General features: G+C 59.0%; 2 protein-coding genes across 7 annotated transcripts in view; both read left to right on the top strand.

The window, feature by feature from the left end:
- Nucleotides 1–5,981, top strand: part of RNF213 (ring finger protein 213) — a 104,381-nt gene extending 98,400 nt beyond the window's left edge. For all 6 annotated transcript variants that reach the window (XM_049635538.1, XM_049635539.1, XM_049635537.1 and 3 more), the window contains 5 exons: nucleotides 560–637; nucleotides 1,177–1,371; nucleotides 1,915–2,004; nucleotides 2,093–2,271; nucleotides 4,993–5,981. In XM_049635538.1, the coding sequence (XP_049491495.1) occupies nucleotides 560–637; nucleotides 1,177–1,371; nucleotides 1,915–2,004; nucleotides 2,093–2,271; nucleotides 4,993–5,146 (696 nt within the window). In that variant the 3' untranslated portion in view covers nucleotides 5,147–5,981. The remainder of the gene's footprint in view (nucleotides 1–559; nucleotides 638–1,176; nucleotides 1,372–1,914; nucleotides 2,005–2,092; nucleotides 2,272–4,992) is intronic.
- Nucleotides 5,982–10,134: 4,153 nt separating this feature from the next.
- ENDOV (endonuclease V) lies at nucleotides 10,135–25,424 on the top strand. The gene is made up of 9 exons (XM_049635540.1): nucleotides 10,135–10,411; nucleotides 10,713–10,884; nucleotides 15,413–15,547; nucleotides 15,784–15,823; nucleotides 16,717–16,829; nucleotides 17,945–18,013; nucleotides 18,289–18,417; nucleotides 20,966–21,039; nucleotides 21,675–25,424. The coding sequence occupies exons 1-9, from the start codon at nucleotides 10,356–10,358 to the stop codon at nucleotides 21,826–21,828; spliced, it is 942 nt and encodes a 313-aa protein (XP_049491497.1). The 5' UTR covers nucleotides 10,135–10,355; the 3' UTR covers nucleotides 21,829–25,424.
- The last annotated feature ends 1,893 nt before the right edge of the window (nucleotides 25,425–27,317 follow it).

The raw sequence follows: 27,317 nt of genomic DNA, 5'->3' as shown, positions 1-27,317 counted from the left end.
ATCCACACTGCTTGTCGCAGCCCTTCTCCAGCCGGTTGATTCACACACCGAGCCGCCCTCCCTCCCTCAACACACTGTGCACCTCAACATCTCTCTTCTTTCACCTGGGCTGTTCTTGTCCCTGCCGGGTCCAGTCGGGGACACTGGTTCCGTGTGTGTGCTCCCTCACTGCCAGCGGTGAAGCCCTGACCCGTTGCACCCAGGGCTGTCTTAACCCGCTCTGCTGTCCCGTTGTCTGTGCCCCGTAGTGGTTGGGGGAGTACAGGAACGGGAGGTCCCGTGTACCTGCTCCCCCCAGTGGCCGGCAAGCCTGTAGCATTCTGCGTGTCGGCACCTGCTTGGCCATCGAGGCGAGGCCGGGTCCCTTGCCGTGTCACTGTTTCTGTAGACCGTGGGTCAAACACAGACCTCACACGGCAGCCAAGAGCGGCACACTTTGCCCGGCGACATGCTGAGGAGCACGGTCCCGCCGTTGAGTCACCGCTTAGGAATAGAGTTGTCGGACAGAAACCTCCGCAGTGGATTCCATCTCCAAAGGCTGTTTTCTTTGTCAATTCAGGGACTCCCCACTCTGGTGCACAGACGTGACTGGAACTATGAGCATCTCTTTGCGGACATCAAGAGCAAAATGCCACAGGTGATCACAGCACACCACCCCGCTCGCACGGTGCTTTTACCTGGTGGTGGTGGCTTCCTCTTGGGGAGGACCGCTCAGCCTTGCTGGGAGCACCGCCAGGTTTCAGCGGCCTCCCTGCATTCCCTGAGCCCACTGTTCTTTCCAGAAGGCCAGCAGGGCAGCAAATCAGCAAGAGTTCTCTTGTTGAAACCTGGTGGTAGTTTCTTAGTCATGATGTCAGACCACGCGTGCTGATGCAAAAGGTCCAGAGAACTTATCTATTCCCGCTCTTTGGACTTGTGTGTGGGTGTGTGTGTGTGAGCACGCGCGCGGCGGTGCGAATATCCTCACAAGGTTGCTTGGAGGACTGTGAGTTCACGTCAATTTCTGTAAAGTGTCTGGGGCGCTGCTGCCACTTAGAAATCACGGAGCATTAACTGTCATTATTGGTAGGCCTCTCACCTTAAGGCCTTGGCAGTGAAGTAGGTAAGCCGGCTTGCCGGGTATGAGGCACAAGAAACCCCCAGCCACGGACCCCTGTCCCGCCTTTGATTTCCTAGAAACCCCTCCACAACGCGGCCATCAGCGCCATCTGCGGACAGCTGCAGTCCTACAGCGATGCCTGTGAGGCCCTGTCGCTCATAGAAATCACTTTGGGGTTCCTGAGCACGGCTGGCGGCAACCCCAACATGTCTTTGAACGTGTACGTCCAGGACGTGCTGCGCATGGGCGAGCAGACAGCACTGGTTCTGAAGGTGGGTCTTGCTTGGGGCTCCGCTGCAGCCTAATCCACGCTGCCCTCCCCACTGCCTGCCGGGATTTGCGCCTCGAAGGGAGTCCCCACCTGGGCGACCTCCGGAAAGGGCAAGAGGTGAGAGTGGCATGTCAAGGCGAGGCCCAGCGCGACAGCCACCCTCTCGCCATGCGAAGGGGCTCTGAGATATGGCGGGGGAGGGGTGGCGCTTTGGACGTGAGGCCAGCGGCTGGTGTACAGTTATGGGAAGAGAGGAGCCCGGGGCAGAAGTGCCGCCATGCCCGCCTGTTCCCTCCTGGCCCCGCCTCCAGCTTGGGGAGCCTGTCCCCGCCCAGCTCCGCCTCCTGCCCTGGAGCCTGGCCCCGCCCAGCCCCGCCTCCTGCCCTGGAGCCTGGCCCCGCCCGACCCCGCCTCCTGCTCTGGAGCCTGGCCCCGCCCGGCCCCGCCTCCTGCCCTGGAGCCTGGCCCCGCCCAGCCCCGCCTCCTGCTTGAGGAGCCTGGCCCTCCCGGCCCCGCCTCCCACTCAGGAGCCTGTCGCTTTCAGGCCTTACACAGATGCCAGCTGAAGCACATGATCGCACTGTGGCAGCTCCTGTCGGCCCACCGGTCGGAACAGCTGCTCCGTCTGCACAAGGTGGGTGCAGCCCCACCCCGCTGGGCTGGGGGGCCGCTCTCTGTCCTCCCAGCCAGCCTCTTGCTGCCTCCCTTCTTCTCTATTCTAGGAGCCCTTCAGGGAAATCAGTGCCAGATACAAAGTTGGTCTCAGCCCAGACAATGCCAAGTGCCTTCGCACTTTCCTGAACCAGACTGACCTCGACTCCTTCCTCCTGGAGCTTCATGAAATGATGATCCTGAAACTGAAGAGCCCCCAGGCCGAGGGCAACTTCAACCCAGAGTGGAGGTACGGGTTCGCTCGCGGGTGGGACCTGCACACACACGGGGTGCCCTGTGGTCTTTCCCGTGACCTTCTGCAGACGTGGAAGGAGCTCCCGTCTGACCTCTGAAGCCCGTGCCCTGCTGTTTTAACCTTTCCAGGCCCCCAGCAGATTGGCCCTTTGGCTTTGATCTCTGCTGGGTTTTTCTTTTTTTCTTTTAATGTTTAATTATTTCTGAGAGAGGAGAGAGAGGAGATAGAAAGGGAAGGAGGATCCAAAGCGGGCTCTGCACTTACAGCAGAGAACCAACCTACCAACCACAAGATCACAACCTGAGCCAAAGTCAGATGCTTAACCGACTGAGCCACACAGGCACCCCTGCTGGGCTTTTAAAAATAATTACTGAAGTCATATATTCTGGTTGTGACAAGTGTACTTATGTCAGAGATGTGCATTTTATTTTTAAATTTTTTTTGTTGAAATATAATATACGGTGTTACATTTGTTTCTGGTTTGCAGTATAGTCATTGAACAATTTTATGCATTACTCAATGCTCATCATGGGAAGTGGACCCAATCTCCTTCACCTATTTCACCCATTCCCCACCCACCTGCCCCCTGGTAATGGTCAGTTAGTTCTCTATAGTTAAGAGTCTGTTTCTTGGTTTGCCTTTCTTTTCTTCACTTTGCTCATTTGTTTCTTAAATTCTACATTTGAGTGAAATCATGGTATTTTCTTTTTCTGACTTATTTCACTTATAATTATACTATCTAGCTCCATCCACGTCATTGCAAATGGCTAGATCTCAGTCTTTTTTATGGCTAATATTCCAGTGTGTGTATACGTGTGGGTGTATATACCACATCTTCTTTATCCATTCAGCAGTTGATGGACATTTGGGCTCTTTCCATAGCTTGGTTGTTGTTGATAATGCTGCTATAAACATTGGGGTTCATGTACCCCTTTGAATCTCTATTTTTGTATCCTTTGGATAAATAATAGTACTAAATAGTAATAAATAATTGCTGGATGTAGGGTAGTTCCATTTTTAATTTTTTTGAGGAAACTCCGTGCTGTTTTCCACAATGACTGCACTATTTTTCATTCCCACCAACAATGCGTGATGGTTCCTTTTTCTCCAAAAACCATAAAATTCCTAGGGGAAAACACTGGCAGTAGTTTTTCAACGTCAGCTGTAGAAATATTTTTCTAGCAACGTCTGCTCAGGCAAAGGGAACAAAACCAAAAATAAATTATTTGGACCACACCAAAATAAGAAGCTTTTGCACAGTGAAGGAAATCATCAACGAAACCAAAAAGCAACCCTACCAAATGGGAGAGGATGTTTGCAAGTGACATACCTTATAAAGGATTAGTACCCAAAATATATAAAGAACTTCTACAATTCCACACCAAAGAGGGAGGAGAGGGAGAGAGATGTGCATTTTAAATTTGATATAAAAAGTCACACCGATGTATAGTGTATGAGAATACCCAACGTCGGATATTACCCATCTTTTACATTTTTGCCAACCTAATGGCCAAAAATAGGTGTCTTGTTTTCACTCGTATTTTCCTATTTAATAGTGAAGCTGCAAATTTCCTACTCATCTGCCATTTTTGTGTCTTTCTCTAGATTATCTCTTGGTATCTTTTAGGTTTCTTTTGGGCTATTTATCTTTTTCATAATCTTAAAAGATTTAAGATTAGGGGCACCTGGGTGGCTCAGTCAGTTGAGCGTCCGGCTTCGGCTCAGGTCATGATCTCACGGTTTGTGGGTTCGAGCCCCACGCTGGGTTCTGTGCTGACAGCTTGGAGCCTGGAGCCTGCTTTGGATTCTGTGTCTCCCTCTCTCTGCCCCTCCCCCATTTGTGCACGCGCACTCTCTCTCACCTCCTCTCTCTCAAAAATAAACGTTAAATTTAGAAATATATATTTAAGATTAATCTTTGTTACAGAACCTCTACCTCAGTCTTCAATTTCAGAAAGCCAAATCTGACAGATTTTTTTCTATAAAGACTAGAAAAACATACCAGAAGGGTCTTCATTGTCCCAAGGTTACAAAGCCCTCTGCCACATTCTCTTCTTGTGCTTTTATAGCTTTAGGTTGTACATCTGCTTTGTTAACCAGTTTATGTTTTACGTATGATGTGAGGTAGGGATTTGCCAGTCCTGTTTTCCTAAATAGATACTCCATTCCCACTTTTCCTTGCCAGCACACGTCATCGGTGCTGGTTTCTTCCATTACGCCGTCTGGCACATGCCTGCATACGTTTATATTCCTTGAACACATTCAATAAGTCTTTCCTACCTGGGAATTTTAGTACAGAGAACAAAAGATCCCTTTCCTGGAGAATTTACCGCCTTTGTTAATATAAAACATGAGATGGAATATAATCTTTTTTTGAATGGCAAGGCTTTGTGTTTATGGAGCAAATCCCATTACCAGAGTGCTTTAAGGGGACGTGACCTGGCCATTAATTATCAAGGTCAGCTTTGTTCTGTGGTGTTCGTATACTTTAGTGTGGGAGGCGGCAGGCATGTCCTGAAGCCCCTGAACCCTGGCTTCTAGTCCCCGTTCTGTAGCTCGACTTCAGGATGACCGCCCCCCCCCCCCCCCCAGCATTTCTGGTCTCAACAAGCACTTTGGTTCTATTGACTTGGAAATAGCAACGACCACTGACGGCATCTTTGCGTCAAATGGGAGAGTGCTTGACCTTCTATCTCTTGTCCCTTGGTTTTTCAGCCTGAGAGACACTCTAGTAAGTTACATGGAAACTAAAGAGGGTGAAATTCCTCCTGAACTGGAATTTCAGTTCCCAGAGGAGATACTGCTGTGCAGTTGTGTCCCCGTGTGGAGAATGGCCGCTGAACTGAAGCGAGGTCGGCAGGTGAGGTAGAGTGCTCTGCTCCTGACGGGGGACAGCGGGCTCTTCCCTCGTCTGTCACCAGCCGCCGCCTGGGCCAGGGCGTACGAGGGCGGCTGCTGGCGTGGCTCGGAACTCAAGATCCCCGGGTGCCGTGCCGCAGACAGCTGCGAGAGCCACGCTGTTCCAGGAACACGTGCACATTCCACATCGTTCCCATCGGATTATGGATACTTCCCGGTGGGAGGTGAGAACTGGAGACCCCGGGAAGCTGGGACAGATCACCTTTCGGTTGCCCGGGGTGCCAAGCAGGTGCTTCTCAGCTTCCTGGAACAGGAGCCATCTGTGCCTTCGGCTCGCCAGGTGGAGTACAGCACACGCCCACCCCGGCCCTTCTCAGTGCAGGATGAGGAGGAGGGGAGATGGGGTTATTGACTTTGCTGTTTTCTAAATTATTCTGCACTCACAGAGGAGAATCCAGCTTGATCCTTTCTTCTGTTCCCTCCGACTCTGAGTATTGTGCAAATATTTGTAGGTTTCCAGAAAGGTCTGCAAAAGTGCCAGACCCTTTTTTGTGTCCTCCCAAACACAAGTCAGGGCATTCAGTGCCTTGAGGCCAAACCTCCGAGACCTCACCCGGCCCCCACGGAGAGTCACTGCTGAGCTTCAAGGGTCAGAGCCAAAAAGCTTTCACTGTGGAGAGCGCGGGGCCAAGTCGGGGGCACTTTTCGGGCGTTCCTTCCTCTTTTACACAATGAAGAGACTGGAGTGATGGCCACATTTGCTTCTATTTCTAGAGCTTTTAAATTCCAAATGAAACTTGGTCAATACAAACTTGGATCAAAGGCATGGTTGCAGCATCTTTGTGGGAACTTTTAAACTGTCCGGGATCGTGCTAAATAAACGCGTCCTCCCTCTGAATCTATCTGGTCCTTCCTCCGAATCTCCGCCAAGGCATAAAAAACAGACTCAGAGAGAATATAGAACCAGCTAAGTTTCTGCAAAAGGAAAAAAAAGAGAATAGTCAACTCGATGTGATATGCCACGTTTCTTTTTAATTTTTTTTTTCAACATTTTTTATTTATTTTTGGGACAGAGAGAGACAGAGCATGAACGGGGGAGGGGCAGAGAGAGAGGGAGACACAGAATCGGAAACAGGCTCCAGGCTCCGAGCCATCAGCCCAGAGCCCGACGCGGGGCTCGAACTCACGGACCGCGAGATCGTGACCTGGCTGAAGTCGGACGCTTAACCGACTGCGCCACCCAGGCGCCCCGATATGCCACGTTTCTTACTGTGAGGGAAGTGTCTCTTTTGCACAGTCTCCTTGGGTACTGGTGGCCTCTGGACTGACGCCTGCTCCCAGGTGGCTGGGCACCCGTCGGCACTGAGATGACCACTGTTTACAAGTCAGAGGCGAGTGTCTTCAATATACATTCTGAGTGAGTTAACGACGTGGGCAGCTTGAGATTGCGGAAACGACGGTGCCGGGACCACCGAACACGCTGCGGCCACAGTGGAGGGAGCTGCAGAGGGAACCGTCCTCCGTGCTCCTCAGAGCGTCTGATGAAGGGGAGCACGGTGGCCCGGGCCCCCTCAGTAATTAATCTGATACAACACCCCCTTGAACTTAGTAACCCGTGATTGTTGTATCGTTCTAGACTATGCAAAGGTACCCCCCCAGCCCCCCTAACGGGTTGAGGTGCAGCAGGGAGGGCGCCTGTCCAGCTCGTCGACTTGCACTGGGAATCCCTTTGATTCTTCCAAGCTGGGACGGAGCTGGTGTGGCCCGCCAGGTGCTGCTCTGGTCCCTCACTGTGCCACACCTTAGCAGTGGGAGTTAGGGGTCAATATCTTGCTGTGAATCCTTTTTTGGGGCTGGGAATTTTTCCCCTCACTTTTAATGAAGGGTTTTTTAACTAATATTTTGTTTCGTATGCTATACCTTCAAAGCCTTAATGGTCTTATCTAGATTATCTTGTTTATACAGAAATACACTGGCCTAGCACAAGCAAATGTCAATTTTATTATACTTGTCATACCTGTTTTAATAAACTTGAGTTTTGCTGCTAAAGAATCCTTCTCTCTGAGGGTAGAGCTTCAGTTTATGGCAAGTAGACATCAACTCAGCCATGGGGAATGGTTTTGGGGTGTGTGTGTGTGTGTGTGTGTGTGTGTAAATGTAGATGCATCCATGTAGTGGAAGGTTCTGGGCAGAAGACGTACACCCCAGTGTAGAAAGTGAGAGGTAAACCTTTCCTCGGGACACAATGATAGCCGAGCGGGGGATCCACAGCTGGCCATCCCTGCCCGGTCTCCAGACTCCAAGCCAGAAGCTTCCGCCTCGGCCTCAGAGGGCGAGCCCCCCATTCCCCGCCCGAAATGCCTTCGCCGGAAGACAGCAGCGCTGCAGCTAACCCTGTCGGAGAGCCCCTCTGTTCACAAAGCGGGGTTGCGAGACGGGAAAACCTTTCCTCTGCAGAAGGAAAGACGGGGTAACGGGATAAACTGTGAGCTTCCAGCGGCCCACTTACATTCGAGCGGGAAAATCCCACTTTAGGGGGAAACTGCATTTTCTCTTCCAAATGGAGAGGCTCCTCCAGGAGAGAAACTGGGGGCTTCTAGAGGAGGCCTCGCCCCTGCCGTCAGACTCCTCTTCCGGCAGCTTCTGTTCCGGGCCCCTGGCCGATCCTCTGCCTCCTCCTCCCGGTTCCCATCTCCATTCACATCCGTTCGTTTGCACATTTCCCAAATGCACCCCTCCTGCTTCCTGCCCAGGCAGAAATGGCGCTTTGTCTCCTCTTTGTTTCTTTTTAATGTTTATTTTTGAGAGAGAGAGCATGTGCGCCACACGAGTGCACAGGGGAGGGGCAGAGAGAGGGAGACGGAATCCCAAGCAGGCTCCATGCCGACAGCAGAGGCTGTCAACAGCAAACGCAGGGCTTGAACTCACAAACTGTGAGATCGTGACCTGATCCGAAATCGGACGCTCGACTGAGCCACCCAGGCGCCCTGCTGTCTCCTCTTTAAGACCTTACCGTGTGTGTAAATTAGCCACTTTTTGTCACGGGCTGCGGGATTCCATCACTTGTTCACGGAGGCAGCCGTGAGCTATGTCGGCCGTTCCCAGAGCCAGGCAGTGCTAACCTAGACACGAACTTCCAGCGATAAGCATTCACCGTGAAGACGGTGCCGGCAAAGGCAATGCTAGGGTTGGTAACGCTGCCCAAGTCTGGGCACGCACGCGGGCCCTGGCACACCTCTGACTTAACAGTCACGCACTGAGAAGTTGCTGTATCGGCGGGGCCTGGAGAGCTACTGGATGGGGCTGAGGGAGAAAACCTGAGGGTGACCATCCATCCAAGCCATGGCTAGCATTCGCATCGCTTCCTGCCTTTCTTCCAGTCCCTTCTCAGTCACTAATTAAACTTATGCACAAGCATTCATGGCTCCCATTTCCAACTGGAAAACCAGCACCAGGAACGCACAGATGCTGAGCATTTCACACATCATCAGGGTACTGGGGACAGCAGGGCCCTGCTTCCTTCTGAGGAGGAAGGATCTGGGGGGACCACCGAGGCAAGAGCAGAGAAATGGAGGAAGGGCCCTAGCCGGAGCCCATGCAAGCTGCCCCGGGACCTTGCACATCCTATACAGGCCTGCCTTCAACCTCGTCCCTTCCTCCACACCCATCCTGATTATGAGGGTGCCCCAGGCCCTAGCATCCCCCTGGCTGCCACCGCCCGCACCCCCAAGCACAGCAGAGCCTCAGCCCAGAGCAACTTTGGCCCCAGCTCCACAGGCCCACGAGTGGCCCCCAGTTACCCAAGCCCAGGGCCTCCTCATCCTCACCGCCCTGTACCATGACAAGGCCGACACAATACATCCCAGATGGCCCCCAGTGTAGGCCTTGGCCCTCCCATTTGCCAGTTCCAGGGCCTTGCACAAGCCCCTTCCTCACCTTCTCTCTTTATAAAAGCAGCCCCCTCCCACGGCCTCCTGGCAGACAGCCTCTCCTCTGCTGTCCTGCCCTGCCTGCTGCTCCCCTGCGGCGTATTCAGTAACCTTCCATCTCCTCTGTTCTGCCTCAGGTGAATTCTTTCACATCCTGTGCCACCGACTCCCACCAATCACTGTCCCACATCTGGGGGCTCCCATCCCATCCAAAGACACCCCATTTAAGCACCACACCTGTGGGTGGTCAAATGCTACATAAAGCCTTTCCTGAACCTCAAACTTCCATATTTCCTCTTGAAATCTATATTCAGACTACAGTTCTTATCCACACACTTCCCCGATTTCCCCTGGGAGAATACAAACCACGGGTCAAATCGCCACCCATCAGTCTCCCTGGCTGCCTTCAGTGCCTCAACTACACCAACCTCTTTTCAACCCCAGGACCCTTACATGTGCTGTGCCCTTTGTGGAATGCTGTCTCCCACTCATCCCCCAGGGCTCCTCTTAACTTCCCCACGGCCAGGGTAAAGTAGGCATCCCCGCCACTCTCACGGCACCGCGCACGAGGCCGGGCACGAAGAGCTCGTTAAATTGAGGAGCCTGGGGTAAGCGTCAACGTGCCAAAGGTGGTCCGTGTTTGGTCTACTGGGCGAGGCTGTGGGCCCACTAGGACCCACCCGAATTCGCGAGTGTGGTCCACTAAGGATTGCGCCGTGCTCTCAAAGCTTTTACGGAAGTCACCGGACCCAAACCCACGAGCCGCGGAGAGGGCAGGTGCTCGGTGATGGGGTCCGGGCGGCTCGGCACGTCCGGTGCCAGAAGCTGAGGGAGCGTGCGAGGTGCCCGACGTGGAAGGTCACCCTGCCTCGCCCACCCTGCACTGCACACCGCGCGCAAGACGCGGGCGGCCGGCACCCCCGGCCTCCCACACCCACCCCCGGGGCACCGGGGGCCGACCAGGCTGCGAGCAAACCCGGCCGTCGCCAGTTACCGCCCGCAGCCCGCGCCGTCTCGAAGCTGCTCTGGTCGCCGCTCGAGCCTTCGTCCCGGTTGAAGGCGCCCGCGCGCGGCCGGGACGGCTCAGACCCGGGCGGGGCAGGTGGGCGGGCGGCCAGGAGCGGGCAGGGCTACCCGCCGGCCTCCCGCCACCAGGCGGCGGCGTCCGGACCCGGCTTCGCCAACCAGAAGCGCCAAGGCCACGAAAGCAGCAGGGCGCCTGCGCGCGAGTAGCCGGAAGTGACGCCACCAGGAAGGGACGCCACCGGAAGGGGCGTTTGGGGCCGAGCCATGGCTAGGGAGGCGGCGGAGCTGCCCCCGAAGGAGACCCTGTCGCTCTGGATAAGGTAATGGGGTCGGGTGACAGCCAATTTGCGGGGCTGGAGCGACTCTGGGGCCGCGGAGGGCTGGGGGGAGGCCCGGCACGCAGGCGAAAGGGCCTTCGGGAGTTGTAGTCGGCGGGGTTGGCGGCGCTCGCTTCCGGCGCCGCGTCTCGGTGCAGGGGGCCGGAAGGTGAGACCGTGGAGGGGGCGTCCCCGAGGCCGGGCTCCCCGGGAAGCGGGGGGGTGGTGAGACCGGGAGTGCCCCGGGGAAGAGCCTCAAGCCCCGCGGGGCCAGGAGGCCCGCTGGACGTGTGTCTGCCCTCAGGGAGCAAGCCCAGCTGAAGGCCCTCGTGGTGGACCGGGACACGGAGGCGTGGCAGCGGGACCCCGGCTTCTCGGGGCTGCAGAGGGTCGGGGGCGTGGACGTGTCCTTTGTGAAGGGAGACAGTGTCAGCGCCTGTGCCTCGCTGGTGGTGCTCAGCTACCCTGAGCTCGAGGTAACCCCGCGGGGGCCGTCCCGCTCGGGCTTCGGGCTGCGTTAGTGAGAGGCGGGACAGGGAACAGGGCCAGCGTAGAACCACGCTTCTCCTTTTGTAGGATTTCGTTAGTCGGTGGGGAAGCCTCTGAAGGAAAGAGAAGGGAGGTAAAAACCGAAGGAGATTCTGTGTGCTTGCTGACAAGTGTAAAGGCCCTTGGGGAATCGACCCAGCTTAATATGACGCTGTAGGTTAGATTCTCACCAACCCCCTTTCCCCACTCGGGAGTTCTTTAGATTCCTCACACATGCCATGCTCTGTCTGCCTGCCTGACCTTACATTGGTGTTTCCTGTCCTGGAATATTCTCCTGGCTACCCCCTAGTTGTGTCTCAGGTGCTCCGGTAAGCACCCCTCTCACCCTGCAAGATCAGGAGTTACTCTCAGTACCCTGTCTTTTCTCTTCATTGCCCTGGGATAGGATTGGCGGATCTGCCTCTCCTCCTACCAGAATGTAAACTCCACGACGATAGAAATCAGGTTGTCATGCCCACCAGTTGTAGCCTTAGGCACCTAGCTCAATGCCTGTCATAGAGAAGACACCCAGATACATGAAGGAATGAGCAGTATGCCCGTGATTGATTTGGAGTCAACAGTTCAGGAAGACTGGACAGGGAACGCTTTGCTCTTAGCACACAGCCTCGCCCTCCCTGCTCATCTGCCTGCTCCCCACGACCGCATGTTCCTGCCTCCGTGTCTTTGTGCTTTACTCGAAAGACCCCTGGAGTCAAAATTCAGCAAAAACGTACTGGGCACCTGCCGTTGCTAGGAGCTGGGTATAGCGGGGTGATGGAACCAGAGTCCCTGCCCTCCCAGGTCGCCTGGTCACTTGGTAGGATGGCCTTGGGAATAAGGCATAGACGCGGGAGCCAGACTGCCTAAGTCTTTACCTCCACTCTGCCGCTCCCACTTCAACCCCCTGGGCCTCCATTTCCTCCTTTCTAAATCAAGGATGAAAATACTATTGATAGTTAGCTGTGGTGAGGGATAAATGAGATCGTGCATGGAAAGCAACTGGTTGGCACGTGGTAAGCCCTCAAAAAATAAACATAGCACTGCTAATTCTTAGGACAGCTTCTCACTTTTCAAGGCCCGGTTCACACAGTCCTGTCGGTCTGTCCTTTTCCCTAGCTGCAGAGTTAATCACCTCTCATCCCTGTCCTTGGTCTCGTTGTTACGCAGCGCTTCTGCGTTGTACTCAAAAGTTACCGCACCAAGCGTAGGTTCTCGAGGGTAGGGTGATGCTGTGTTGTCGTGGAGCCCCAGCACGGAGCAGAGTGCCTGCTGCTTGGATGGAGTCGGCACCCGTCATCCTGTGCTCCGGAAGCTTGCACTGGGAAAGGGTTCTGGCAGAGCCTGGCGCAGCGGCTCCCAAACGCCTAATCGCACAGATCTGCCCCGTCAGTCTCCGGAAGCGTGTTTAGAAATACAAATTCCATAGGCAAATCCAGAGACAGAGAGTAAATTCCTGGGTGCCGAGGGCTAAGGAGTGGGATAGATGCGGTGTGAATGTTAATGGAGGTGAGGTTTACTTGGGGGCGGTCATGAAAGTATTCTAGAATTACACGGTTGTTCAAGTCTATAAATAACGAGAACGTTGAATTATACACTTCAAACAAGTGAACTTTATGGTAGTAAATTTATCTCAATAAAGTTTTTAAAAAATGTATTGACCCCAGAGCCCCAACTCATTTCCTGAAGAAAAAAAAGGTCTCCCAGTGGACGGCCTGGAAACCCGCTTCTTTAAACAGCATCCCTGTGATTACAGAGCACAGCCGGGGTGGGGAGCACTGAACCACCCTCCAGGCAGCCAGGAGTCCTTTCCTTGGTTGCCCTGGCGGATGGTGGTCTCACAACGCAGCCCGTTCGTAGTTGGACACCCGGTTAGTGTGTTCTTTTCCACGGGAAGCTGAATTGTCTGTGGCGTCGGTCCATCGACTGTGCCTCAGGCGGCAGAGCGCAGGACAGACCTTCCCGCCATCCTCCTCAAATGTAGTTCCTCCCCAGTCCGGCGGACCTACGTGCAGCCTGAGACGGAGTTTGTAGGGGCACCACTTCATCGACCCAGGTCGAAACCTGCAGACCTTCACAGAGATTCTGACCGTCCACGTGGTGCTCACACAATTGAGTTTTTTCCTTTTTCCAGATCTTTAAGCTGAAAATGTGTGAACGTTGAAAGAATAATACATTGGACACCTGAATAGTCTCTACTTAGATCCGCCTGTTGCCGACTGATTTCTGTGTGTGTGTGTGTGTGTGTGTGCGTGTGCGTGTGTGTGCGCGTGCGTGCTGAGGGATTCGAAAGTGTCTCCCGGAGGTGACAGCTCACCTCCGAGCACCTCAGCAGCCCTGTCCCGAGAATGGCCTTCTACGCATGACAGCAGTGTCGTTACCGGACCTCGGAGCGGTCATTGTAATCCTATAGCATCACCTGAGTCCCTTTCCACAGCTCATTTCCCCAGTTTCCTCTGAAGTATTGTTTTGTTCTCTGAGCTTATAAAGGTTTAACATTTTTTTAAAGATTTTTTTTACGTCTTTTATTTATTTTGAGAAAGTGTGAGGGAGGGAGGGAGAAAGAGCGAACCCCAAGCAGGCTCCGCAGTGTCAACAGAGCCCGACGTGGGGGCTCAGTCCCATGAACCGTGAGATCGTGACCTGAGCCAAGATCGAGAGATGGGCGATCAACCTACTGAGGCCCCTGGTCGCCCCTTAAGGTGTATTTTAAATCCACTCTTGCTGTTAGACCGTGTGGGGAGTGACAGGTTGTCCAGGATGTTGCCTGTGTTTCCTTTACTCTTTTTTTTTTTTTTTTTTTCACAAGTTACTTCTTGATCTGGCTGTTCCGGGTCCGTTTCTCCAAGTTCATACTTGGGTTTCTGAACGTGCGGGGTCAGATTTCCTTTTATTTTTGGAACATTTTTCGCGTTGTGGTTTTAAGTGCTCTATTTACTAGTTCGGCTCTCTTCCCTTGTTTTTCTTCTGCAGTCACGAACTCTGGTCTTTCTGTCTTTCTTGTGTTTTTGTGTGTTTCCATTCCAAGTTTTTATTTTTTGCCTTGTGTTCTCCGTGTGCCATTTAAGAATAGTTCATTTTCCTCGGCCGCACAGCTGGCCAGGGGCGGCATTTGTTTCATCACTGATGGACTTGGATTATTTCTGTCTGGGTTTGTACGGCCTTTCGCTGCTCATCCAGAGTCGGGTTTAACCGGGTCTGGAGGGCTGGGGTCTGGGTGGCTGGCCGGGCTTCTTAGCTCATGAGGGACAGTGAGGGGTGGTCGCTCCAGTGAATGGTGTCCTTTCCTGAGGTGAAGACAGGCAGCACGCCTTCTGATTCTTGGCTCTCTTGTTTCTGAAGAGCCTCACACTTCTGACCTCGTTTTCTTCACCACAACCCTGCAGGGCTCTCCTGCTTCTCCCCTCCCCGAGAAGGCCGCTGCTGGCCCTGTGGCCTTCCAGGCCTCTTCCTCCAGGTCCCGGCTGGCCGGGCTGCCTACGGGTCTCGTCCCGTAGGTGCCCCCGGCCTTGCCCAGTGCGCGCCTAGAGCGGGCTCTGCCGTCCCGGGCTGTTTACTTCTGCACAGAGGTGCACACCAACGGTCCCAATAGGCTCATCCCTCGGTTACGCTGTGAGATGGGGTCGGGGAGTGTTTGCCCTCTGCTTGTAGATCTCTGGTTTCTGGAACTTGTGCGGACAGATTCAGAGATAAGCGGCCATCATCCTGTGAGAACTCAGGCCACGCTTGAACTTCGCGTGTGTTCCTGTGAAGTCACCCTATCGTGTGGGGCTCAGCACTCCGGTCTGCTGGGTTCCCTGTGAGTCTGGTGCCGCGGTCGTCGTCACGGGAGACCCTGCCCGCTTTGGGTCACTGGCAGTTGGAGAAGGTTCCCGGGAGTCATTGACAGAGATGCTGGGGCACGTGCCCCCTCCCTCGTGGGGGGCACAGGTGGGGAGAGCCCAGCTTTGGGGGAGGGCTGAAGTTGTGGTTTCGAAAGGGCCCTGGGGCTCTTTGCACTGTCCTGTCCCCAGGAACCCCTCTTCTCTTCCAGATTGCCCAGCTCTGAGGCCCTGCCTGTCCTTTTCTGAGTCTCTGAACTCTTTCCACGAGGCTGGGGTTGCCTGTCTTGTGGCTGCTTTCTCTGTGAAGACCTGGCCTCTCCTCCCCCAAGTCCCCTGCTAGTGGGGAACAGTAACATCCTCACTCTGGTGCCGCTTCACACACGTGCTTCTTGTGCTCTGTCTTCTCTGAGCCTCCCCGAAGCCCAGCGGGGGCGGCGTGGGGCGGCGGAGAGGCTCGAGGGGGCCCCGGTGCTCGCCTGGCCACCTCACACCTGCCCCCCCAGAGAGGGAGGCCGAGAGGAGGAGTCGGGGGGGGGGGGGGGGCGGGAGAAGGGGAGGGAGCCGGCGGCAGCGAGACAAGGGCTGCAGGGTGACAGGCTGAAGGCCGGCAGGAGCCGGGGGCCGTGCCTGCCGGTGACCGGGTGCCTGGCGACAGGTGGTGTATGAGGACTGCCGCATGGTTAGCCTGACGGCTCCCTACGTGTCGGGCTTCCTGGCCTTCCGAGAGGTGCCCTTTCTGGTGGCTGCGGTGCGGCGGCTGCGGGAGAAGGAGCCCGGCCTCGTGCCCCAGGCAGGTACCTCGACTCCAAGGAGAGAGACCCTCTCTTTCCACCCAGGAGGGAAGGCCACGTCACCCACTGCAGGCCGAGGTCTCTGACCTCCCTGGAGAGGGTGCGCTTTTGCCGGATCTCCCAAAAAGCCTCCCACCCCCAGAAGTGGTGAGCCCACCCCACCTGCTCCAGGCTGCCCCGGCCTGACGGGGGAGGGGCAGTTCGGCTGGCTGACTGTCACGTGTGGTTCTTCCAGGTACTCCTTGTGGATGGAAATGGGCTTCTCCACCACCGAGGTAACCCTGCCCCTGAAAGACAGGGCCCAGAAGGGGACGGTTCTGACGGTCCCCTCACAGAGGGCTCGCCCCCTGCCCAGGACCCTCTGCTGCCGGCCTGGCCCTGGCCGCTCCCCCCTGGGCTGGCTGTCCTGGTTAGGACCCCACCCAGTAAAGAACCTGCTTCTTGTCACCCCCGCCTCTTCCCTGCCTGCCCCCTGAGGCCTCCCCTAGCGCTCCATGCTGGCCTGTCTCAGGTGCCCTCGGCCACTCTGGTCCTGACTGCTGCTCAGCTGGCCTGTCCCGCCGCTACCCACCCGGAGCTCTGACAGGCCCACTGAAGCCGGACAGGAGTGCCCGCTCCCCACTGGCACTGGGGAACTTGCCCCCGCCCGGGTGCCGGGGTGCTGACCCCGGAGAGAATGACTGAGGGAGAAGTCAGGAGCCTGGGGGCGGGGCCGCACAGGGATCTGGGAAGGGCTGGCATCGGACGTTTTGGCCACTGCCTCGAGAACCCTGGGTGCCAGCGTGTGACTACGCACTGCCTGGCCGGAGCCCCAAGAGTGTGTTGGGAGGGTGACACAGAGGCCTGGTGGCAGCTGCAAAAGAGAAAGGATGGAAAGTGCCAGAAAGCAGAAGGAGAAACGGGATGAAGTATCGTGAGCTAATCAGGCTCCTAATGTCGCCGAAGGGAAGGGGGTGTCCTCCGCCTGGTGACCGTGAAGCGGGGCGAGGGCCACATTCCAGGTCAGGTTGGCCGTCCGCGTCCTGGCTCCCCAGGGCTCAGTCTGCCGATAGGCTTCTGTTTACCTGGGGAGCTGCGGCGGGTTCTGGTTTGTCCCCAGTCTCCACGCTGTCTCTGGTCGCCTTGGCTCGCTGCCCCATGAGCCCAGCCTCACCCTCTGCCCCTGTAGGCTTTGGGGTGGCCTGTCACCTCGGCGTCCTCACGGACCTGCCCTGCATTGGGGTGGCCAAGAAACTCCTGCAGGTCGATGGCCTGGAGAACAACACCCAGCACAAGGAGAAGGTGAGGGATGGGGCGATGCCCTGCCCCAGGGGAGGGCAAGGAGAGGGCCGGCGGGGGCGCACAGGCTGGGCACGTGCCTGTGCCAGCCCCAGAGCCCGCCCCGTACGAGCCTCTGTTCCCGCCCTTGCCTGCTGGCACCGTCCTCCCCGTCCTGGCTCCCTAACCCGGAGTAAGAAGGACCCACTTTTCTCTCTGCGTGGCCTGTGTGTCCCTCACGGCTCGGGGGTCACGGCAGCAGACTCCCAGGCCGGAGGAGTGCCCTCCGAGCTCTCCCAGCCTCCTGGGCACAGGCTTGCCTCTCCCATCCCCGCTACGCTTGCGCTGCTGTGGTGCCCCGTGTAGGGGAGGGGCCTCAGGTTACTGCGCGCAGGACATTTGGGAGCCCATGTGGCCCTCTGTACTCGTCCCCACCTTCTCCCAGCATCTCCCTCCTTCGGCCCCCTCAAGGCTGGCTTTGGGAATGTGACAGCCACTCCGGAGGGAGCCGGAGATGTGCCCAGCCCCACCGCTAGACGGCTGATGCTGAGAACAGTGATCACGTCTGTCCCACTCCTGTGGGCATTCCCGTGTCTGTGCGGAATAGTTTTGTTGAGTTGACGGGGACCCCAGAGCAAACTGACATGACTCCTGAGACACTCGGTGGACCAGTCCCCACCCCTAACAAAAGCCTTGCTGGGGTGAATCCAACATGCCTAAGTCCCTCGCGGGAGAAAGAGCGGCAGGCGGTGGTTCTGGCCCAGGTGGCGTCCGTGTACCCACCGGCCAGGCCGGGCGGGTGGGCGCCAGCCTTCGTCCCGGCCTGGCAGCTCCCCCCGTCAGCACCGCGGCCTGGGCGGGCTGCCCCTTCCTGGGCCCCGGGCACCTCGTGCACGGAACAAGGAGGGAACTGAGGTCCGACAGCCTCGTCGGGGTTGGACGCTGCCGGGGAAGGCCTCCCGGACGCCGAGCCCGCTGATGGCATGGGGGTGGGCACGGCCTGGTCTGCAGCCCACGCGCAGACTCGCCCGCCCTCTCCTTGCCTGGCGGCTGCGCGGCGTCAAACATGGACAGGCCTGCCCTCCGCCCTTCCCCGAGAAAAGACTTCTTCTGTGTGTGTGTGTTTTCCTGTTTTCCAGATAGGACTCCTGCGGGCTGGAGGAGACTCGTTTCCTCTGACGGGGGGCTCTGGGACCGTGCTGGGCATGGTGAGCGGCCAGGGGCCTGCGTGCCACCGAGATGGCACCCACAGAGGGGCAGGCGCCTGTCCGTGTGCACCAGACCCCGTCCACCTCCCCCTGCCACCCTGACTGGTCCCGGGGTGGGGCGGGGGCCTGCGCCTTTCACCCCTGCCCGGCACCCTCGGCTGTGCCGAGGGGAGCTCCGGGCTGCGCGTGCCCCACCCGGCCCCCGGATGCGTGGTCGGCCCGAAGCCCCCAGGGCTTGTCTCTACCGTGCCCTGACTTCGCCTGCCTTGTCCCAGGCCCTGAGGAGCCACGACCACAGCACCAAGCCGCTCTACGTCTCTGTGGGCCACAAGATCAGCCTGGAGGCGGCCGTGCGCCTGACCCGAGGCTGCTGCAGGTTTCGGATCCCGGAGCCCGTGCGCCAGGTGGGTGGGCCGGCATGCGCCTCCTGGACTTCCCTCGACGCAGGCGCCTGTGGAAGGGCCTGATGGGGCCACGCTGGGCCCTGGAGGGAGGGGAGGGGACCAGAGTTCATCCTGGGGCCCTGCTCCGCCCAGGCCCCGGGTCTGCCGTGCTCCACTTCTCCTCGGCCTCCTACGCACCCTACCAGGGTCACTGGGAGAATCTGCTCAGGCGGCACAGTGTCCTGCCAACTCCCAGCCATCCCCTTGGGGGCCCGCCCCGCCCCGCCGGCCTGTGGGGGGGAACAGCCGTCCTCTGCTGGGGAGGCTCCGGCTGTACCAGAGTCCTCGGTCAGAAGATTGCAGGATGTGGCTGTGCCGGGCACCTAGCACCTAAAGTGGGGTGGGGGGAGGGTGGGCAGAACTTGGGGGAACAAGGTGGCTCGGCTGGGAAAAAGCTCAGCCTGTAGGAGACGAGAGCTGAGCTCAAGATGGCCTGTGGGCCCGCGTTGGTGAGCTCAGTCGTGACAGGGAGTCTCATCATAGGTAGGTGTGTGTCCCAGAGAGGCCCATGGAATGAGGACTCGTGAGAAGCTCTCCTCAGGAAGAGACCAGCCAGAGGAGGGGGAAAGGTGGTCCAGGCCCAAGGACCCCCATCTGCCAAGGCCCTGGGGTGGGAAGGAATTTCATGCCAGGAAAGCGAGAGGAAGGTGTCGCTGGACCTGGGACCTGGGAGGCGCGGGCCCGTGATCGAGGCTGCCCGGATGCTGGAGACTCGCCCACAGGGACCCGGCTGTGAGTCCCGGCCTGCGGCTCTGTGGGCGGCTCCGAGGAGCTGGGGGAGCCCGTCTAGAGAACAGGTGCTGGCCTGTGCAGGTTCCCGGTTTAGTGCGGCCACAGGACGGGAGGGCAGGGTGCCTGGAGGTCTCCCTGGAGCCTGCTGCTTCCGCCATCTCCCCATGGCCTGTGCCGGCTCAGCTCTAGGCGGCTGGGCAGAGGAGCCCCGGCCAGACTGCCGAGAGCCAGTCCACACGGCCCAGCGCCCTGGTGACACCTGGCTCTGCCCCGGCCCTGGTGCCCTCGCCTCCCGCCGCCTCCTGGGGGCCTGGGACCTTCCCCAGCTGCTAATGTGCAGGGCGGCCTGCAGGGGGCAGCAGTAGCCCACATGCGGCCGTGGCTCCCAGCCCCTGCTGCCCCGGCACCGAGCTCCCACCAGCCTCAGCCTCCCTGTCCCTGTCCCTGTCCCTGTCCAGGGCTCCGCTGGGTTCCTAGGTCGTGGGTCTTCAAGCTGTGACATTCACGCCCGCCCTCCCCTTCCCTTCCCTGGAGACCTTAACTCTTCCCTTAACCCTGTCTCTGGGAGAAATCTAGCAACTCTCCCGAGACCCCTAGAGCCAAGAACTCTGTGGTGCTGGCACAGTCCTTCCATGCCTCTCTCTGCCCCCCGTGCGGACAGTGACCCCATCCTTGCAGGTGGAGAATGGCCTGTAAAGTACCTTGGACACTTCCAAGGCAGGTAAGGACTGTGTGTTTGCCCTAGAGAGGAGCCTGCCAGGTTCCTGGGCCTGCCCTCCCAAGGGGGAGAAGCAGCCGCCTGTGCCAGGACCCCGCAGTCCCCATCCCCGCTCTGGCCGTGGGGGGAGGGCCCTGTCCCGCAGCCCCGATCGTCTCTTGACCCATATTCATCCTGGGCCACTGGCCTGTCAAGCACTTTGTTCTCTTTGTTACTTCTGGAAGCCCCCGGGAGAGGCTGAGAGAGGGGATTTCGGGCCTGCTTTTTCTCTCCATGGAGTCTGTGAGTCCCCCCACCCCAGGCCATCAAGGCAGCCCTCTGGTGCCAGGCGTGGGCTGTCTGGTCAGGTCGGTCCTGGCTGCTGCAGGGAAAGACAGGAGGGTGGGGGGCTTCCCACCAGAGTATCCCAGTGCCCTCCCCCCTCCTGCCTGCTTGTTCACTCTGGAACAGCATTTGGAGGGATTAACTGCTGTGACCTGTAGTCTTGTGGCCTGAAGGGGGCTAAGCCCATCTGAGCCAGGATCAGGGGCCTTCCCGAGGCCAGTGCGATCACCCTGCGGAGGGGCCGGTGTGTGGGAGAGGGTTGCATTCCGGCCTGAGCTTCTGTCCCTCCAGTCTGCCTTGGTCCCGTCCGTCACAGTGACTTTGCAGGACTTTCTGTAGACACTTCCCAGGGAGGGGGTCGTAACAGACACGAGCTGGGGAGACAGACTGGCTGGGCTGAGGAGACTCCTCGGAGGAGGGGGTTCAAGCAGAAGCGAAACCTGCGGAAAGCACAAGCCACAAACCGAGCACGAGCCGAGCTGCCCCCGGAAACGTGGGGGACGAGCCAGAGCCTCCACCCCCGCCGTGCACTCGGGCCCTGCGGGGACTTGGCCATCACAGGGCCTTGACCGGGGGGCCTGGCAGTGTGTCGCCCACGGGGCTGCAGCCTTTGTCCCTGTGGCGGCCTGGAGTGCCCTCTGTGGGCTCTCGGGGAAGCGAGAGCGCCTCCACCAGGCCGTGAGGTGGAGGCTTGTCCCGAGGCCACCACCTCTCACTGAGCTGCCCTCTCCTCAGGCTGACATCCGTTCTCGAGACTACATCCGCAGGACCCTGGGAGCCCCCACGCCCCCCGCACCAGGGCAGGACAGGTGAGTGCTGGGGGCACCCGCAGGGGACCGTGTGGGGCCGTCCTGGCGGGATGGCTTCCCCGCGGTACCGGGAGAAGGACAGAGTCCCTGCTGGGGTGGGACACTGAGGCGGCAGGATGTGGGGCCTGGGCACCCCATCAGATGGACCGGTCCTCGTCCTGGCTCTGCACCACCAGCGCTGGTGATCACACTCCCGGGCCTCGGTTTCCCTATCTGCACGCCAAGCACGGTGATTCCTATGCCGGCAGCTTCTTGTGGGGGAGCCTGGCACGGATGTCACAGCCAGCAGGGGCAGGTTATCTGGCCCTGACAGCAGCACGAGGCGGACACTGTGACCCTGCTTTACACGTGAGGAGACTGAGGCGTGGCCTTGATGAGCAGCAGAGAGGCTCCAGTCGGCGTTTCCTCGAGCTCCTCTTTCCCGAAGCCCAGGGCTGTCCGAGGCCCAGCTGGGCTGTTTTGAGAACGGAGGGACCCCCGAGCTCCCCCAGGGACGGGGGCTGGCCAGCTGGAGCGCACACGGCACGGTCTGCTCCTTCTCGAGTCAGCAGCAGCTGCGGGGACCACGTGGGGAGCACGGGGAACTCTGGGCTGGCTCTGCCTTTGATGCTGCCCTTTCTCGATGTCATCACCAGGAGCCAGAAGGTACAGAGGCCAAAGGGCGGCTCGGAAGAGCTCGAAGATGAGGGCAGGCCCCCTGAGGCCCACGGCCAAGGTCCCGAGACAGCAGAAAGCCCCAGACCCACGCGCCCAGCGGCGGCAAGCGTGGAGCCGAGCTGCGCACAGTGAAACCCTCCAGCCGCCCGGCTTCCCGCTCCTGCCTGGACGGCCACGGGGCCGTGGTGCCCACGGCAGCTGGTGGAGCGCCCAGGCCGCAGGACACACTGGCCGCGCCGCCCACAGGGACGGCCACGGGCCCGGCCACCGCCTGCCCCGTGGTCTGGGTCTCGAGGCTGCAGGAGCTCGGCCGAAGACAGATGTCACGTGGCAGAGCGCCAGACCCGGAAAGAATGTGACGTGGCTTTCCCAGGGGCACAGGAAGGACGTTCAGGGTTCGTGGGGTTCAGGGTGTCTTTGTTTTTTCTCTAGAAGCACCCCAGGGGGCTTAAGACTGCCCGACTGCACGTGCATTCGTGGCCTCTCGTCCGGCTGCTCCTTCAAGTGCACACGCCGTTGCTTTTTTGCCTTCGCGATTTTATTTTCCGGCGTTGGTTTTCACACCAGCGCTTCCCTCGTCTCTCAGGCGGCCGCTGAGTCGCCTCTGCCCTGACCCGAGAGGGTGCGAGCTAGGGCGGCCGGGCCCTCTGCTCGCGGCTGCCCCGCCCGTCTGCCAGCCGGCCTGCTGCAGGCACGCGAGGGGCCCAGGGGGCACTCGGGGTGGTCAGCTACCCGATGGGACGGGTGCTGGTGGCCGAGGGGTGGGGCGTCGGGCCCCGCTGCCCTGGCTGGGGCCGTGAGGGCAGGCGGCCCCGTCTGGGAAGCCGGTTGAGCACGTCGCACCCCGACTGCAGGGCTGTCAGCCTGCCCTCACTGCTACCCGCCTGGGGCCCTCCCCTGCGCTCCTCCTGACCCCAGGCCCGACCCCCGGGGTCCTTGAGAGTGCCTCTGGCCCCCTGCTGGCCCCTCATCTCCATGTGGGCGGCGTGGCCGCACCCACAGCCCCCTGTGCCCCACGGGCCAGCTCGCCCCAGGCTCCCTGCACACTCTGGCATTTGCTGAGAAGTACGACTCGAAGAGGTTTTTCTTGCCATTCATACGTTTTCTTAAGCTTGTTTATTTATTTTGAGAGAGAGAGCGAGTGTACATGAGGAGGGGAGGAGAGAGAGAGCGAATCCCAGACAGGCTCTGCACTGTCAGCACAGAGCTGACGAGGGGCTCAAACCCGTGAACCCTGAGATCATGACCTGAGCCGAAACCCTGAGTCAGACGCTCAACTGGACTGAGCTCCCCGGGTGCCCATTCCTAGTGTTGCTCAAGGAGCCTCTCGTCATGGTTTAGACGACCCAGACACGTACGGAGGCCCTGGGTGTCCGCACTCCCTGTCCCCTCCCCGGTGTCGCCTTCGTTTATGAGGAGTGAGTTCTTGTCCAAGGCCCAGACCCCTGGTGGAAACGGGGACAGTGAGCCGGCGGGCTGCAGTTGGGGCCGCACCCTGCTCTGCCTGTGCCCCTTGGGAGGCCCGGTGGCTGCAGGAGGCTGAGCCGGGCTCCCCACTTGAGGGAAGCAGGGCCACCCCAGGGCGGGTGGGGCTGTGGGTCCCCCCCCCCCCCTGGGTGCTTCTGGGCTCTCCGCCGTGGCCCGGCGGGGTGAGCAGGTCCCAGCAGGTTCCACAGGTGCCTTCAAGGGGACTCCCGCACGTGGGAAGGGCCAGGCCGGTCTCTGTCCTCCTGTCTTGCTCCCCCCCTCCTTTCCCAAGCCAGCTTCCGCTTCTGCCGGTGCTGGGACCAGGACCCCTGGCTCCCGGGTGCTGTGCCCCTGACATCAGACCCTGCGCCCCAGCACACGCAGCTGTCATCTCACCCCTGCGCTCGGTGCCCCGGCTCTCACTGCTTTGGAACTGAGACACGGGCTGTCCCTCGAGAAGGCGCGACACGCCTTCGGGAGGAGCTCTGAGGCTGCGACCTCGCGCTCGGAGCCTGTTTCTGCCCGGGGTTCCGAGCAGCCCGGCTTGGGTGGATGGAGTAGGAGAATGTCTGTAGTCTGTCACCCAGTGCTGGCCACACTTACCCGGAAACCCCGCAGGAGGCCAGCAGCCCCGGGGGCTCGGCACCTCGCGTACCTGCCTGTGTTCCCCGAGAGACCCTGGTGAGACCTGGGTCCTGGGAGGAGGGTCCGAAGCAGGACAGGGAGGGCTGGCAACGGAGTCGCGGCCCTGCCCCACAGAAGGGCACAGAGGTCCGGGCAGGCTCCGCATGGTCCCAGGGGTGCCCAGTTTCCGCCCCCACCCCGGTCTCCTCCCCTCGGCAAAGAGCAGGCCAGAGCCTGGAGAGGACCTTCAGACAACTCACCCGACTCATTTATGTTTTGAAATTCACGTCCCGTCACCAAAGCTGCCACTTCAAGCGCATTTAAGTTGTACGAAGCGGTTTCTCGTGTATTCAGACCTCGTGCCGTCGTCACTGCCGTCTAGTTCCGGGGCTTTCCATCGCCCCAGAGGGGCCCGGCCCAGCAGGCCCTGGGGCACCGGGTCGCACGCCGTGCGGCCCTTGCGCTGGTTTCCGCCCGGTCTGGGGCCCAATGTTCTCAGCACCAGGTTCTCCCGCGTCGCACCGTGGAGCAGCGCGTCTCTCTGCGGCCAGGCGCTACCCCCTTGTAGGGACAGAGCGCCACCGGCCTCCGCCCCCCGCGGCACCCGGCTCTCTCTGTTCAGGGCCCTCAGGAACAGCGACGTACGAGTCTCTGTGTGAGCTGTGTTTGCGTCGACTCGGGTCTGCACCGGGGAGGGGGCTCTGGGTCCCGTGGCAGCTGTGTGTTTACCTTTCTGGGGAAGAGCCAGGCTGTCTTCCAGGGCGGCCCGGCTGGCTGTCCTCGTGGCCGTGAGGCGGGGCCTCGTGGCTCCGATCTGACGTGGGGCGCCTGTCGGCGTGACGGTTGGCCTTCTGTATGTCTTTCCGGGAGACGTGGCTGCCGGGCTCCTCCCGTGCCCCGTCCCCCACCCCGTGCGGACGCACGCGCTCTCCCCCGGCCCGGAAGGGGCCCTTCCGGGGGTGCTCGGACGCCAATGCGTGTGACATGTCCGGCCTGTCTGTGCTCGCGTGCTGCTGGTGCGTCTGGTGTCACATTTAAGGAGCTGCTGCCTAAGTCCCGCGAGTCCTTTGGCTTCAGCCCTTACATCTGGACCCTGGACCCACTTTGATGACACGTCAGCGTTTACGGACGGCTGTTCCGGGCCCCTGGCAGTTCCTTGCCACTTTCAGGGCCGGCTGTCCACTTCTGCACAAGGGCAGAAAAGGGTTCTGACGGGCACTGCGCCGACCGCCTCGCGGCGCTCGCTCGGTCCTGCCATCCCGCGCCTGGGCAGCGATTTCACGGACACCTCTGTCAACTTCTTTCCACTTCCTTTCGTGGTTTTCAGCATACAAGCCTTCACTCCTTTGGTCAAATTCTGTTTGACGCTATTTTACCGGCTTTGTTTTGGGATTATCCACTGCTAGTGTGTTCACGAGCGTATAGGTTTTCGGGGCGCCTGGGGGGCTCAGTCGGTTGAGCGTCCGACTTCGGCTCGGGTCACGATCTCGCGGTCTGTGGGTTCGAGCCCCGCGTCGGGCTCTGGGCTGACAGCTCGGAGCCTGGACTCTGCCTCGGATTCTGTGTCTCCCTCTCTCCCTGCCCCTCCCCCACTCACGCTCTCTCAAAAATGAATAAAGATTTTTTTTTTTTAAAAAGAAATACATCTGGCTTTTGTGTCTTGTATTTTGCAACTGTGCTGTGGTGCGTTGGCTGTAATTGTGTGTGCGTGTGCCCGCGTCTGTGCACACGCACGTGTGTGCGCACACACATTCTTTAGGGTGTTTTCCACGTAAGATCATGTCACGTCAGAGAGAGGTGGTTTTACCTCCTCCTTTCCCATCTGAATGCCTTTTCCACCTTTTCCCAGCCTGACGGTCCAGCTGGAACTTCCAGGACAACGTTGAATAGAAGTGGCTATTCTGGCTCCTGACGTCCTTGTCTGGCTCCTGACTTTAGGGACAAAGCTCTTGGTCTCTCCCTGCATGTGCACACAGGTGGGCACACACACTTAACACGCATGCACACGCACACAGCGACGGGCACAGACGCCCTTTATCGGGTTGAAGGAGCTCCTAGTTTCTCTGTGTCTTTATCACGAACGGGTGTTGGATTTTTTGAAACCATCGAAATGATTGTTTTCCTTCATTCTGTTAATGTGGTGTGTTACACGGGCCGATTTTCACATTTTGAGCCGTTCTGCATTTCTGGAATAAATTGCACTCGGTCATCGTGTACAGTCCCTTTACTATGCCGCTGGGTTTGATTTGCTAATGTTGAGCTGAGGACATTTAGATCTATATTCGTGAGGGTTATTGATCTGTAGTTTTCTTGTGATGTCTTTGTCTGGCTTTGATATCAGGGTGACACGGGCCTGCAGGAAGAGAACCCACAGCAATGTGGGCCCGTCAGCCCTTCTCACGGCCAAGCAGGGCACCGAGCACGGGTCAGAGACGAGACGGAGACTCACAGCCCATCCGCCCTGGGGATGCCGGCGTGGATACAGCCAGCACTTCTCAGAGGGGGGTCGGCTTAGGGGAACAGGGTGCGGGGGTCTAGGGTGGGCCAGGCTGGGAGCTCAGGTGGAGGGGCCGAGGTGGGGACCTGCCAGGCCCAGGGGTGGGTGTGGGGAGGGGGCTCCCAGGTGGCATGTCCTGCCCACCCCACCCCCACCCAGGAGCTCTCTCGCCCCAGCGCAGAGGGCACGTGGGGGCCTGCGTGTGGTGGTGTCTCAGATCCTTCCCACGGAACCTTAAAAATAGGGCTGAGACGGTGTCAATCTTCACAGACCACAGCCTGCCCCAGAGCCAAGAATAAGTCCGAGCCACTCAATAATTCAAGTCAGATCCAAATAGACTTTCCTGTTAACCCGGCAGCCTCTGTGCCCCTTCCCGAGGCCCCCACCCTGCCCAAGGGCCGGGAGTAAGAGGCTCCCACGAGGTGGGTTGGCCTGGACGTTGTAGGTCTCTTCACTTTGGGGACCCCAGCCTGTGCACCCTCCCCTCTCTTGGGGCAATCAGAAATGGGGAACACCCAGGGCTGGGAGTGGCTCTTTGTGATCAGGCCAAAGCAGGGCCTCAGGGAGGAGGTCCTAACCTGCCCCGAGCACTCCCTCCCCTAGCCACCCCCACACCTCTCTGGCCACAGACATTGGCCTGTGTGAGCCCGGTTTTCTGCCAGGCTTCTCGGCACCTTTGACTGCCATTCACCCCTCCTCCTAGGCTCCTGGGGTCCCAACCCTCCAGGGCCCAAAGGCCAGCCTGGGCTCCAGTGAAGCCAGTCCCCCCCACTCAGGCCCCAGTCACTGGTGTGCACGTACCCCTCAGGGTCTGTTTTCCTGCCTCCTCCTGGGTGGGCCTTTAGGGCCCAGTGGGAATGGCTGGGGACAAGGAACCAGGGTTCCTGGGTTCCAGCCCAAAGCTTCTGCACTCGCTGGGGGAGGGGAGCCTCACTGACCTGGCCCACCCACTCCAGGTTTGTTCTGGCCCCAGCAGCCCCTGCTGCACCACCCTGGCCAGGCCCTGCATGGAGTTTTACCAAATTATTAATTA

The sequence above is a fragment of the Panthera uncia genome, chromosome E1 (genome assembly GCF_023721935.1).
Source record: "Panthera uncia isolate 11264 chromosome E1, Puncia_PCG_1.0, whole genome shotgun sequence".
NCBI classification, from domain to species: domain Eukaryota; kingdom Metazoa; phylum Chordata; class Mammalia; order Carnivora; family Felidae; genus Panthera; species Panthera uncia.
The sequence above is the reverse complement of the archived record's forward strand: the minus strand, read 5'-3'. Positions and strand labels throughout refer to the sequence as shown.

Coding starts and splice junctions, on each gene's coding strand:
- ENDOV (XM_049635540.1), top strand. CDS start 10,356: ATGGCTAGGGAGGCGGCGGAGCTGCCCCCGAAGGAGACCCTGTCGCTC. Junction 15,548..15,783: donor AGCCCGGCCTCGTGCCCCAG/GCAGGTACCTCG, acceptor TGGTTCTTCCAG/GTACTCCTTGTGGATGGAAA. Junction 18,014..18,288: donor CTGGGACCGTGCTGGGCATG/GTGAGCGGCCAG, acceptor GCCTTGTCCCAG/GCCCTGAGGAGCCACGACCA.